We start from the raw sequence: 14,961 nt of genomic DNA, 5'->3' as shown, positions 1-14,961 counted from the left end.
ATTTTACCAGCTGAATGGAGTGGAGTAACACGAAATGAAGTGTTTTACTCAAGAACAATGCATTGCCCAGTCCAGGTATCAAAACTACATTCTTACAATAATGAGTTCAACACCCTAAACTGTAAACCATGTGCCTCCACTTTTACATTTATAGATAAATGCAAATATTGTTTGGATCATAAAAATGTTCTTACATAAAACTGGAGCAGATGCTTTTAATTTAAACAAAAAAACTTTGAAACGAGTTTTAGAGTTACAGGACTAAAAACGATCTATATTTCTGTTGAATTGTCTTTGCTTATAAATAGTCTTGAAGATAAGGAAGTAAAACAACTCATTATAAAAGCTGGTGTTTGGAACATGAAAGGTTTTTCACTTTGATCACCAATGGTTTCATGCAAAGAGATCTCTTTACAATTTTCAGGTGGACCATATGGGAATGTTGGTAGTTGTCTCTATTTTGGATATGAATGGAGAGAGAGAGAAAGAGAGAATGAAAAAGGTACAGAAAGTGGAAATAATTGATTTACTCTGCACATAATGAAAAGCAACATTGACATTGGTAGGATTTGAACCCAAAATATAAAGAGCCATAACCAAATACCACAAAATATTTTACTCAGTACTCAAAAGACTTAAATCAGCTACTCTAAAACTCTGATGATGAATATGTAACAGTGTTATGATTGCACACACAAAGACAAAAAAGAAAAGAAAGGAAATACAGTTGACTGAATTAACCACAGGTTATTACTGGTACTTTGTATGATTCGACCTTGGAAAACAGATAAAACTAAGATTCAAAACCCCATAAACTTTATGCATTAAAATTATTTGGAAGGACTTACCTTTTGTGCATCTCGCTGTCCAGTCAATTCCTTAATGTTGCAACTAACTGCAGAGTCTTCTTTAAGCAGTTGTTCAGCATCAGTAAACCAATTCAGTTCAGAGTTTAGTTCTTGCAGAAGTCTGTCGTAAGAGTCTGGAAGACGACCCTGTAGGCAACGGCAAAGATGTTAGAGAGAAATAAAAAACAAAAAACAAAACAAAAATCAGAATCCGAACACATTAATTAATTAAATGTAATAAACATAATGAACATTGAAAGAAAAAATTTAGCCCTGGATCAGTGACTAACAACATATAAGTTGTACAAAAATTTTATACCTAAACAACTAATTAGGATCATGACCAACATTTCTTTAAATCTTTGATTATTTACCAATCAATAATACAAGCATGACAATAATACCTTCTCTCCCACCCCACACCTTCTGCTACTCAGATGCCTCTGGGTGAAAATTTGGAATAAGAGTTCTGATGATTGTTCTATTGTGCAGTGATGTGTGAAATTATGAGAGAAAGAAAGGAGTGGTGCAATGATGCAAACAAAGAGATGAATAAGTGTGTGTGTGTGTGTGTGTGTGTGTGCGAGGGGGGGGTACTATTTCTGTTCTAAAACCGTGTCCAGTGCAAAACAAATTGTCTGACAGTGAAAGCGCAGTAAAGGTGGAATGACAAGCAAAAGTTAAGCACACTCATCAGAAAGAAATCTTTAAACAACATTAAATAATGTTACTATTAAAATTCTGTATCTTATATTTCACAATATGATGTAATAATAATAATGAGGTTGGACAGTTGGTATTTATTTTGCAACAAATATCATTCATTCAGCTTCAATCTGACCGAAATAAATGGACATAACAATGGAAGAACCATTGGAAGACCTGAACATAGCAGAGTGACCTTTAAAAAAAAACTCCCTGATCTTAAAATAAAAACAGAGACAGTCAGGAATTTCACACTACTTACAATAGTGAGCCATTCCTCTTTGTGGTACAAAGCTTGAGAGCTTAAAGTTAATTGTTGACCCTGAGCTAAAAGGCTTGAAAAAAATTGGGAATTGGTCCCCTGACCAAACTGAAATCACTTCAATATCAGCCAATATACTCTTATTGAAGTATTATTACCAAATGCCTTTTTCTGGAATACATGTGTACACATAGACACACATTATATATATATATATATATATATATAAAACATACACTTTACAACTAAAAAGCAAATATCTTAAATTCTTTCATTAAAAGTAAACCAGAAATACAAGGCTTCACTGCTACACTTTGCTGAAGAAACCAGACAATGAGAGAACAAGTCTACTGTTGTCTCAGCCAACAACTGATATTGGTTCTCCTCTACCCCAACAAATGCAGATTTATATGTAATTCAGAGTTTAATGCATGCATTAAATAAATACACACAGATCTAAAATAATACAGTATTTATTTGATGGTACAACAAAATATTCTTGAAGCAAAATTAATAACATGGTGGCATATCAGGAGCTCATCTCAAGAACATCAGAGAGAATCTCTTGATATCTCACTAGATATTTCTAATTGAGGTTTTTGGTCCATCAAACTGATTAAGGTCTTAGGATTAAAACAGAAATTCAAATCCAAATATTCTCTTCAAAACACTTTGCATTTTAAGGCCTCATATCATTTTGATTCTAATGATTTTTGGATACATCAGTCAAGCGCTAAACACCAATCTCAAAGATGATAAATTTTCTTTATAACATTTCTGTTCTGAAATTATCATGACACAATCTGATAGTAATTTATTTTCACATCTAATAAGTGGTGCTGAACTGGCACTTAATTTATCGACTAAGGATGTAAGGATGAAAGCCAAAGTCAACTTTGGCAAAATTTCATAAAGCGCCAGAAGAAATACCACCAAGCATTTTGTCTGGTCTGCTCAGGATTCTGCAAGCTTGCTGCCTTGTTTACAAATTTAGTAATAAACACTGAGGAACAAAGACTGAATCAGATTACAGTCTATGTCTAGAAGCAGACTAAAGTCTGTACATTTATATTTATTATATCAGCATTCAACCGAAAGGCACGGTGTGCACCAGCAAGCACATCAACCACATGTGGTGGGATGTGAAGCAAAATTCATTTTTACAGCAGACATTGCTTACATTTTGCACAAAAAGAAGGGCACAGTTTTGCAGGGGAAGGAATAGAATTGACTCAATTGGTACCCTTAGTATGTTGCAAAGGTGTGTCGCTTGGTGGTTCGGGCATTCAGCTCACAGTCATAAGGTTGAGAGTTTGATTCTTGGTGGCACCTTGTGTCTTTGAGTGAGGCACCTTATGTCCCTGAACAGTTGGCAAAACTGAATTGTACCTGTAATTCAAGGAGCCAGCCATGTCACATTCTGTGTCATATTAAATCTCTCTGAGAACTATGTTAAGGGTACACATGTCTGTGGAATATTCAGCCACTTACATGTTAATTCACGGGCAGGCTGTTCTGTTGATTGGATCAACTGGAACTTTCATTGTTGTAACTGACAGAGTGCTAGTTACCTAGTATATTACAGGTATGTATTATTAACCATGGACTGAAGAAAGATGAAAGTAACCCGGACAGGTATTGAAACTAGACTGTAGAGAGGTGAAAGCTGAATATACTGTGAAGAGATCTTCTATCCTCTTCCTGTCAACTCACCACACTTTTTTGATCTTAAAACCAGAAGACAGTCATGTCTTTTGTTTCTTTAAAAAGAAAATTCAGATTCAGAAACAAATTATTTGGAATTTGAGGCTAGAAATATGTTCAAAATAAATTTAATTCTTTTTTAATTGATTTCAAACAAATTAGGGGGGAAAAATAACAACAATAAAAAAACTGAATAGAATTTCTGCAAAAATGATTAAATATGAGAATGGTAAAATAAAAGCATATTTGAAATGCTCAGATAAGAAACTCTAGAATTTATTTCCATGCTGTGTCTATTTCTAATTGTATGCATGCAAGGGAGGAGGGGATTGGGGAGCTAATGCTAAGTGTTACACCTATGTCGCAGCAAATTGAAGTAAAAATGTTTCTATAGGTTAAAAAAAACAAAAAAACAACAAATATTAATTGAAAATGAAAGCATACCAAAGCAATGTAATTATTTATGAAAAATTAAATTAAGAGAAAACAAACAAAAATCAGCACCAACCTAACAAAGGGTTATTAAATGTTTTTTTTTGTTTATAATTGGATATCCAGTTCGTCCACAATAACTTGTAAAACAAAGCTTTCATTGTTAAATAGGAAATAAAAATGAGTGAGAGATATAGGGAAAAGGTGTTGGAGGAGGGTTTCACATCTTGTAGCTTCTTCATATTGGTTCAAGATGTTACAGGATGTTTCAATATAAGTCATATCGAAATTTGTTACCAACACAAAAATCAGTTATTTTAATGATGGCAAAAAAAGGACAAAAAAAAACACACACTTGGACGAAGATGTATTAAATGGTGGGGAAAGAGGAATAAAGACAAAGAAAAGGGTAAAGAGTGGTTTAAGATGAACATAAAATAAAAGACACTTAGGCTTTTAGAATATCGCGCGCACAGAAACGCATGCAAAAAAATAATGAAAATGGGAAGAAAACTGCATCGAGTTCATATCAAAAATAAAAATATTGATTTTTTTGTTCATTTATTGGAAAGAGAAATAAGGAAGAAAGAAAAAGCAAATCTTTTAGGTTTGCAAGTTTTCTAAGGATATATTTTGAAATGAGAAGAGAAAGAAGAAAAAAAAGAAAGAAATTCTTTGAAATATATTTGTATGTAAAGGATTATAACACAAAGACAAATAATTCCGTGGAATTGGTAACTTAAAAAAAAAAGGAAATGAAAGAAATGTAAAATAAATGAGGATATTTTTCTCTCTAGTTTTTTCCCTCCCAATCATTTGTTTCTGGTTTAAAGAATGGTTAAATGAATAAAGTAATTTATGTTTGTAAAAAAAAAAATCACAATGTAAGAACTCCTCAATTGCAAAGAATGTTGATTGAAAAATTATGAAACGATTAAATGGAATAATATTTCATTTTTGGATTTGATTCTCCCCAGACACAACAGTAAATGGAATAAGAATTTGTGGAAAAAACATGAGAAGACTGGAAATGATATGAGATATCTGTTTTACATGAGCTATGAATAAATAAACATCCAATCACTTAATCTACACTGAAAGCTAACGAACTAATAATCATTATTCCCCCAAATTGTTTTAGGAAATCTTTTTTTAAAAAAAGAGAAAAAGAAAATACTTGTCCATATTCACTAAAAATAGAGTTGCAAGATATGAATGGTACTGAAGTGTTTAATAGGCAAGACTTGACATTTTGATATGAGCAAGATGTAGACATGCTTTTAAAAACTTCCACTCAAAGCACATATATTAACACAGATATCCACCAACGATGGGAATAGAATGAATCAACATGCTAGAGGTAGACAGAGACGGAGATTACAAGAGAAAAAAAAAAAAAGAAATCTTATATGTATACATATAGAAAGTTTGAGAAACATTAGAACAAATCTGGTAAAGGAAATCTAAGCAGCAATCAGTAAAAATTAAGTCAGTAAACTATAATATCGATGCTTTCAAAGCATTAGTAAAACAGTATTCAGACAACTGTGTTGAGGGCAAGTTAAACAAAATGGCCATTGAGAGATTGTTGCCGGAATTCAACTAACTGCTCTTGCTTCACAAACCAGGCCCATGGCACCTGTACATAATGTTAGTACAGGAATTTTTCAGTAGGTTAGTTCAGAAACATGAAGCAAAAACCACATCATGAAAGCCTTCAACAAGTCCATTCCAAGGAGAACCATACCTTACAGCTAGACTGTTGCCAAAACTGATTCCAAGAATTTGGTCGTGGTTTGACATCTTTTTTCTCTCTCAGGAATACATTGTTTTCCGTCTTATTTGCAAGAAGGTTAGGTTCCTTATTGCTGCTAGTTTGCTTAGAATCTGTTAATTGTATTGGTTCAGTTGGCTGAGGGTGGGGTTTGTCAGTAAATGGCATTTGGTTAGTTTTATCTGCTGAGAAATCTGGAGAGGACTGAATAGCAGATGGAACAACAGTTTCTATTCTGTTAGATGACACCGGCGACAGAGAGGCAGACAATCCACTTTCAGGCAGACCATCAGGAAGAGACAATTGTATTGCTTCTTTTGTGGCATCATTTATTGGTTTCTTAAATTCTGGATTTTCAGCAAATTCTTCTGTATGCAGAATATCTGAAGTTTGTTTGGAAGGTACTGTAGTTTCAAATGATTCCGCCATATTCTTGTCTGTATGTGAAGGTAAACCATTCAGAGGAAGTTGTTTATCCTTATTATCTGAGTGAGAAACCCTTTCAAGGGGTTTCTGTGGCAGGTTGTTTTCCAAATAGGGTTTAGCAGCATTCTCAGGTGTTCCCTGAGAAGTTTGGTTTGAATCAACTGAAAGAATCGGCTCCGCTTCTGATGAGGTTGTTTCTGTGAAGTCTGCATTATTAGAATCTTTCAACCCTTCTCGTGTGCTGTTGCTCACTATTAATCCTGCTGCTATTGCTTCAATGAAGTCCAGCTTTTTGTGATCCCCTGGAGTAATATAAGTTCCCTTATGAGGATCGATTATACCTCTTTTGATAGCTTCTTGAAGATTTATGATGGAATCCTGATTAAGGTCTCGAATTTCCATACAACTGGCTGTGATCAAACCATTTTGAACAACAGTAGCGAGATCATTGTGTTTTCCAGAGTAAGGGTCACAGAAAAGCCCAAGCTCTTTATCATAAAGAGCCTGATCAACAGCACTGTATAGGGTCAGTCCACTTGGACTAATGATGAAACCTTGGTGAAGGGCTTCAGCCAAACTCATGCACTGCCCTGTCTGTGGGTTTTTAAATATACCAGTTTTGATATCAATAAGACCCAAACTAGCAGCTCTTCTTAGAGTAATTGATTGCACAGTATCAGGGTCAATCACTTGAGAATTTGATCGACTTAGCATTCCAGAAGCAAAAGCCTCTTCTAGTTTCATATTTTCTATCTCAGAATTATTCAAATCAGAATAAGTGTTGTTAGTTTTATCACCTGCAGACATACTGGAATTTGTAGAATGGCTTAGATCAGCATTTTGAGCCTTTAACCCTTTATCCTCCTTTGAAATCCACCCCTTCTTTTTGGCATCATAAAGGTTCATAACTTCATTAGACACAGGGTGTTTAAATTTACCTTTCTCCAATGATAAAAGGCCAATTGAATTGGCAACAAGGATGTTCATAGTTTCTCGAGTCTGAGGACACAAAATCTCATCAGCTAAAGGATTCAAAAGTTCTAGTTTCAAAGCATTCAGTATTGTCATAGAGTTACCAGTGTTGGGGTCTATTAAAAACCCTGTCTCGGGTTGATACAAACCTTTGTCAAGATAATCATTCAAAGTTGCTTCAGGTTTAGAACACTTCAAATTTAATGGCAACATCAGTTGAGAAAGTTCTGGGTTATAGAGTAATATGGGACTTTGTAATGGTTGCTCTGTGGCAGACGCTAGGACATTGGACACATCACTGCTCACTGAAATATTCTGGGGTATGAATTTCGGTACTTTATTCAGCATGATCTTTTCATCAGATGCTGAAGAATTTTTAATTAAAGACAAACTGCACAATTCAGGCTTCATTTCCTGCAGAATTAAGGTACTTTTAGAATTTGCCCTTTCATCAGGAAGCATTTTCATATCATCAGCCACAACTACTTTATTCTCTGGTTCAACAAAACTTTTACTGTCCAATAAAATTCCATTAGAAATGGTTTCTTTCTCAGTTCTCTGATCTCTCAAGAAATTATCAGACAAGGACGCAGAATCAGTTTTATCAGAATCAGTTCCTATTGATGTTGTACATGGCAAACTTTCTTGATTCCTTGAAGAACCACAAGGTGGTGTTGTAGACTCACCCTTATTAAAGACATTTCTTTTAAGTTCATCCTGCCAAGTTTCTGGTTCTTTTAGGTATTTGAGAGGTTGCATTTTAGAGAGAGAGTCTTTCACTATAACTTCTTTAAAAACTGTAAGGAATTCTTGAGTTCTAATGCAAGTATCGGCCCCTTCTGTGTATTCTTCTATATCACACAAAATCCTTGCTGGTGTCGTGTTTTGGATGGTTCCATGATCTGTTAATATGCTATCAGACACATCTGCACTTTCTACCTTCTTGGATACAGTTTTTATAGCAGTTGCATTCTGTAAAGTTTGCTCGTCTCTCGAACTTTCAGACATTCCTATACATTCAACCTTATCAGAAACAGTTCTTAAGGAGGTCGAGTCTTGCAGTGTTGGCTGATTCTTTAATGTATTAACAGACAGTGATGTGTCTAGTACCTCATTAAATACAGTGTTTTTGGAAGCCACAGGATGGAAAGCTTCCTGCATCCCTAATGAACTATCGAGTGTTGTTATTCCTCCTGTTTCTTTACAAGCCGAATCTTGTGTTTGCTTTTGATTCTTTGGGCCAATATTAGGAAATGCTGTCAAGTCTGCTTTATCAGAAATATTTGGAACAGAATTTGAGATTTGGGTCATTTCTTGGTCTTTTTGGTAAGTATCAAGTAAATCCTTATTAAGTTGTATTCCTTCAGAAAGTTTAACCTGTTGATTTTCTGGGTTTCTTGGTAAACTATCAGGTAGTCTTGGAGATGCTTCTTCTTTTGATCCAGTTCTTCTGGGAACTGTGGCTTGCTGTGATGACTGGTCAAGTACTGTTCCTTTAGAAAAAGCATCCTGCAAAGTTTCTTGACCGCCAACAGGATTCTTAGGAAGTGCAATAGAATTGGCTTCATTTACTGCAACTCCTTCAGAATGTGGATTTTGAAACAATTCTTGTATATTCGATGAAGAGTTCTCTAAATCTGGATGCTTAACATCAACTGTGAAAGTAGGATTCAGCAAGGCCTGTTGCGAGGAGTTTGAAATACTTTTTAATGGCGCCACTTCTGCATTATTAACTGCATTTCCTATGGAAATGTTTTCTGGCTTAAGTTGTGATTCAGCAAATGTCATAGATTTTGGATTCTTTGACATAGCACTTGCATCTTGCAACAATTCTTTACTTTTTGGTAAATTATCATTCAACAATGGAGTTGGCACATTAGAAAGTTTACTTTGCAAAGTTTCTGGAGAATGTAGAGAGCTGTTGTCCAATGATGGGTTTTGTTCAATAGAAGGTGTATCTTGAATGGTGTGAACAAAGTTTGATGAAACGCCATTTGAAACTGGAAAGAATATCTGAGGTGCAACTTGTGAAGTTTCTAGACCATTTTGGAAATTATTTGGCATCACACCGTGCCCATTGTCAAGTGCCATTCCTTTTGAAATGACATCAGGAAATGCCTTTTTTGTCTTTTCCAATTCATTATTTAATTCTGAAGGCTTTAACTGATCAAATATAATTCCTTTCAACACAGCATCTTGTAAAGTTAAACTGATGCCAGATTGAATAAGACATCCTGTTGTTAGATCAAACATGTTGTCCTCAATAATGCTGGACAATAACAAAGGCTGTTTGGTGTCAGCTGAAACGAATGTATGGTTGATATTTATAAAACCTGAAGCAATGGCTTCCTTCAATGTCTGCCTTTTTCCTGTTGAAGTGTTCAACATGCAACTAGAATTGGAATCAAAAAGTTTCATGTTTACTGCTCTTCCCAAGTCAATTTGTTGGTCAGGAATGGTAAATATAGACCCGGATTTAACAGCTTTTTCCAAAGAAATTCTTGTCTTTTTAGATTTATTTAGCAGTGACATTGTCTTACTGCTAATCACCCCCTTTTCTAAAGCTTCATACAGTGTGAATACAGACCCAGTTTCAGGATGTTTAATCAAAGATGTCTGTCCATCAATTAGATTACTTGATAAAGAATCAGTTAAATTCTTGTGGTCATCTATTCTAGGATCCCAAAACATCTGTCTCTGAGGATCAAATACTCCATATTCATAGGCTGCTTTTAAACTGAGTTTTGGTTTCTCAGCATCAATGATATAACAAACTTCTAAAGCTTCTTTATAAGAAAGATGCTGGTTTCCAGGAATGGATAAAGTAAAATTTTCAGGATTTAAAATTCTTTTTTTAACAGCAGTTTTAAAAGGAATGTAGCATTTTAAATGAACATCCCATACCAATGGATCTTTCAAAAATCCCATTTCACTATTTTGATGAAGTTGGGGTGAATCTATCATTTGTTTACCATTCAAATTATTGCAAGGTAAGACTTTCTGAGTTTTTAGCCCTTCAGCTAGTGTATAGCTTCTATTTTGAGAAATAAATGTACCAGAAGAGTCTAAAACATTTGCCTCTATGGCTTGCAGAATGGATAGTGGGCTGGGGTGATCAGGGAACATAAAACGATCCTTATCAGATAAGACATGAGACTCCACTGCTTCCTTCAATGGAATGAAAGCTTGTGTATGGATGTTGTAAACTGAATTAGTGTCCTCCTGGAAAAATCCCAGCTCAATAGCCTCATTCAGACTAATGTTATTTGAGATATCTGATATAAGATTATTACTAAGGGCTGTAGAAAGATCAACACAAGACCCCTCAGAATTACAAAGAGTTCCTTTTACACTGTCAAACCAGCCTTGATCAATGGCTTGATTTAATGGTGAAAAAGATTCGTTGCTGGATTTTTTCACTAATGTTAGCTTTGAATTTATCAACCCAATATCTATAGCATCTTGAATATCAATTTGTTTTCCTGATATTGGATCAATAACATTCTTTAAATCCTGATCAAAAAAGCCAGATTGAATAGCAGTGACAAGACCAACTGCAGATTGGTCCGTGGCAAGTCTGATGATGCCAGCATCAACAGCTTCTTTCAAGTCAAGATCTTTACCATTAGACTTAATCTTAACATCTTCAACATTCAAAATTCCCTTTTGAACCGCTTCATCAATGGTCAGAAAATGATCTTCATGTTTAATTGTAATTTGATCAATCATTAGTAAACCACTGCTCACAGCTTCCTGCAAATTTTCAATCTTTCCTGATTTTGGATTCATAAATTTACAGGATTCTGGATTATAGATACCGAGTTTAACAGCTTCTATAAGAGTAATTTCTGGCGTACCTTTATCTTGAAGAATTAAACCTTTGCGTATTGCTTCTTCTAGAGGGTAACATTTTGAAGGTGTAATGTAGGAACCATCAGAAGCACTTATAATCCCCTGTAGAATTCCACCACTCACAGTTAAAAGAGTTTGAGAATTTACATCTCGAACAGTGATAGAATTTTTGTCTAGAAGTCCAAATTCTAAAGCATTCATAAACGAACTTGGGAGTGAGGAAGAGGGATCAGCAAATCTCTTTTTACGAGGATCATAAATTCCTTCTTCAAAAGCTTCCTGAAGTGTAAGGCCCGGCTGTGAGGAAATATCAAGAATCAATCCTTTATCTATGGCCTCAATCAAAGAGTATTCAGTCCCTCGATAGGATAACTCTGACCTTTCAGCATTGAACAAGTTATTTTCGAGAGCAGAACTGAAGCTACAAGCTTCACCATCATCATTCCGCACTCGTACCAGATCAATATCAATCAATCCAATATTGATTGCATCAGAAAATGAAATTTCTTCATTAGTGTTTGGATTTAGAAACAGATTAGTATCTTCATTGAAAAGTTCATCAAACATTTCGGTGAGAGATAATTTTAATGGTGAACGGCATCTCACAATCAACCCTTTCTCAAGGGCAAAGTTCAAAGCAATAGCTTGACTTTGAGCATCCATCATTTTACCAGAATCCACATCAATAAGCCGTTTGGATATGGCTTCATTAAGAATCATCACATCCCAACTTACAGGGTCTCTAACGAGAGATTCCATTCTTATAAATCCATCATCTATAGCAGTTGATAAAGGAACGGATTCATTTGATGGGTAAGTCACAGTATTTTTTATTGGGTTGTAGAGGCCAGTAAGGATAGCCTCATCTAAAGTCACTGAATTGTCAGCATTTTCTGCCAAGAGAGGGGTACATAAAGACAGACTTTCTCTTCTCAGAGTGGAGACTGATGTTCTTCTTTTGGAAGAAAGAGTCGGCATTGAAGAGCGTCTTCGGAGAGATGGCGATGTAGTAATTTTATCAGAGTTAAGCTGAATATTATCAGTTGTAAAATTTGAATTCAAAATTACATCAGACGGATTGTGTTGGAGTTGTTCATGATGTTGGGGTTGTTCATGAAGCAACATTTTAAGCTTACGGGAGATTAAGAATTCTTTGTTTACAGCTTCAGTGATAGTTAGTTGCCTGTTCTTATTCAGATCAAGATAAAAACAGCCAACAGTATTTGAATGGAGAATATTTTCACAGAAAGCTTCCCTTATTGAAACGATTTGATTGGATTTTGTATTTACAACTTCTTCAGAATATAGGCTCAAATATTGAAAACTTATCATCTCATCCAGAGTATACCATTTTCCTGTGGTGCTTTCCTTAAACAAATAATTGGAACTATCAAAATTCCCTTCGTGTACCAGATCAGCAATGGAGGTTTCAATCTTGTCAACTATAAAACCTTTTTGCAGGGCTTCATTCCAGTCCAGCCATTTCTTCAATGAAGAATTCTGAATCTGCCCAGTCTGAATATCAAACAGATGTCTGTCGTTAGCAGTGGCGAGATTAATAAATTCTTGGTTTTTCACATCTAATATTCTGGTTGCTGCTGTAGCAGACCCTGTCTTGATAAGGTCAAATAAACCAGGACCAATTTTATTACGAAATTGGAAAAACTCTGATTCCTTTATTTCAGGGTGTTCCAAACAAATAATTCTTTCTTTGAAAGCCGATGCCAGAGAATATTGCAAATTACTGTTACTAACGATTAAGTTTCCATTATCGATGTGAACCTGTCCTGATAGAATAGCTTGCTCTAAACTAATCGAAGATGAGGGGTCCAAACGAAGAGTCACGCTAGGTCCATAGAGTAAACCAGATTCTAAACTTTGGTGAAGGTTGAGTAATTCCATATGAGATGGGTGAGCAAATTTACAACTAAGAGGATCCCAAAATCCTTTAATAAAGTTCTTGCAATAGCAGTCGAGATTGGACACATAGGGACAATCACCAGATACAACGGGACGGGATGTAATATATTGATCGTTCAGATTTGATTGGGAAAAGCTGTAAGGATGCTCATCAATATCCTCACTGCTGTCTGTGGTGGAGGAATTGGAACTATGAAAGCCATTTGGAATGGAATGGTGAAAACCTGTCAGATTTTGTTCTTTTGTCACAACTGTTGAAGATTTCTCACAAAGACCTTGACCTTTTGGATTGGGAGGCATATTCTTACCCTGAAAATTAGAATCTATATCTCAACAAAGAGTCATTAAATCCATACCTACTCTAAATTAAATAAAAACAGAGGCAAATAAATCAATAAATATATAATACAAATATGTACAGATGAATTTTGTTCTTTGTTTTGTTAATATAGTCTTAGAATTGTTTTTTATGGTGATGGTAGGTCAAAATATCTTAATATAGGATCAAAAAAAGAATGGAAAAAAAAATAAGGAAGAAACAATGAAAATGATGCTCTCCAAATGGAAAAAAAAAATTTTTAATTAATAAACAACATGAAAGAGAAACTCAAAGTTAATGAACATGGAATGAAAGCCACCACAGCACTTTTTATAAAAGTACATGGAATGAAGTATTATGCTGCCCACCACCCTACTATCCTATGAGAAGTACATGACATGAACTTTCATCATCATCATTATCATAATCATCAGCACCTATAAAAAGCACATGGAATGAGGTATTACCTTGCCTTACACCCACTACTCTTTAAAAAACACACAAAATTAATTATCACTCTCCATCTCGCTTTTAAAAATGCACTAACAATGAGAGGTCAACTCACACACCAGTGAAAGCATTAGAAAATACAAAAACGAAGTACTATTCTTCTATTTTTACAACTGTATACAAGACAAGGCATAAACCTCACCACACATCTTTCCAAATGAACGCAGGAAAATTAAATATGGCAAACATCTGAGCTATTTTCATATTGGTTTCAATTTTTGGCACAAGGTCAGTAATTTCAAGAGAGGGGATAAGTTGATTGAATCAACCTCAGTGCTCAACTGGTACTTATTTTATTGACCCCAAAAGGATGAAAAGCAAAATTGACCCTGGCAGAATTTGAACTCAGAACATAAAGATGACAAAACGCCACAAAGCATTTTGCCTGGCAGGCTAACGATTCTGCCAACTCACGGCTTTTGGAGCTATTTTAATATTGAAAATCATCTCCATTCAACATTTTCACAAGTATGAAGTATTAATTTCCTAACATCAGCACAGACCTTCGCATGTGAGGGTTGGGTGAGCCATTTAGCAGGAAACCTGCCCAGACACAGAACAGATGCAGGTGAAGCAGCGTCTTATAAAGTCTGGTTACTATTAGACTCACTGTCATCATTTCAACATCCAGTTTTCCATGCTCGAATGTGTCAGATGGAATCTGTTGAGGAAGGTTTTCCATGGCCAGGTGTCCTTTCTGTTGACAACTCTCACCTGTTTCTGAGTAAGGTATTATTTCCCCGTAACCTGACATGTCTTGAAAAATTGGAAACGAAAGACACCTCTTACATGATGGTGGCACTTGCTTTTCACAATCACATGATGTCAAAGAAAGGAGACAGTAACACACACACAAATACGACAGGCTTCTTTCAGTTTCCTCCTGCCAAACCCACAAAAGGCTTTGATTGGGATATAATAGAAGACACCAGCTCAAGATGGAAACTTCTTACCACAGACAGGCCTGCACCTAGACTAGTTTTAAATAATTTAATAAAGAATTAATATCCTAAAACAGGACATTATTTGTTGTAACAATACGTATGATGAAGAATAAAAAATAAAGACTGTTGCAATTTGTAAATACAAGGTTAACCAAATAATCATTTCTAATTTAGGTACCATACCAGTAACTGAGAAGGGAGTGGGGTTAATTGATGACATTCACCCAGAAAATGACTGGTACTTTGTCTAATCAACTCTGAAGTTGACCTCAGCAGGATTTGAACTCAGAATG

General features: G+C 35.2%; 1 protein-coding gene across 1 annotated transcript in view; it reads right to left on the bottom strand.

The window, feature by feature from the left end:
• LOC115215546 (microtubule-actin cross-linking factor 1) overlaps positions 1-14,961 on the bottom strand; it is a 318,219-nt gene that overhangs the window by 105,918 nt on the left and 197,340 nt on the right. Inside the window, 2 exon segments of the mRNA XM_036505700.1 lie at positions 849-995; positions 5,699-13,204. Coding sequence (XP_036361593.1) covers positions 849-995; positions 5,699-13,204 — 7,653 coding nt within the window.

The sequence above is a fragment of the Octopus sinensis genome, linkage group LG9 (genome assembly GCF_006345805.1).
Source record: "Octopus sinensis linkage group LG9, ASM634580v1, whole genome shotgun sequence".
Lineage (NCBI taxonomy): Eukaryota > Metazoa > Mollusca > Cephalopoda > Octopoda > Octopodidae > Octopus > Octopus sinensis.
The sequence above is the reverse complement of the archived record's forward strand: the minus strand, read 5'-3'. Positions and strand labels throughout refer to the sequence as shown.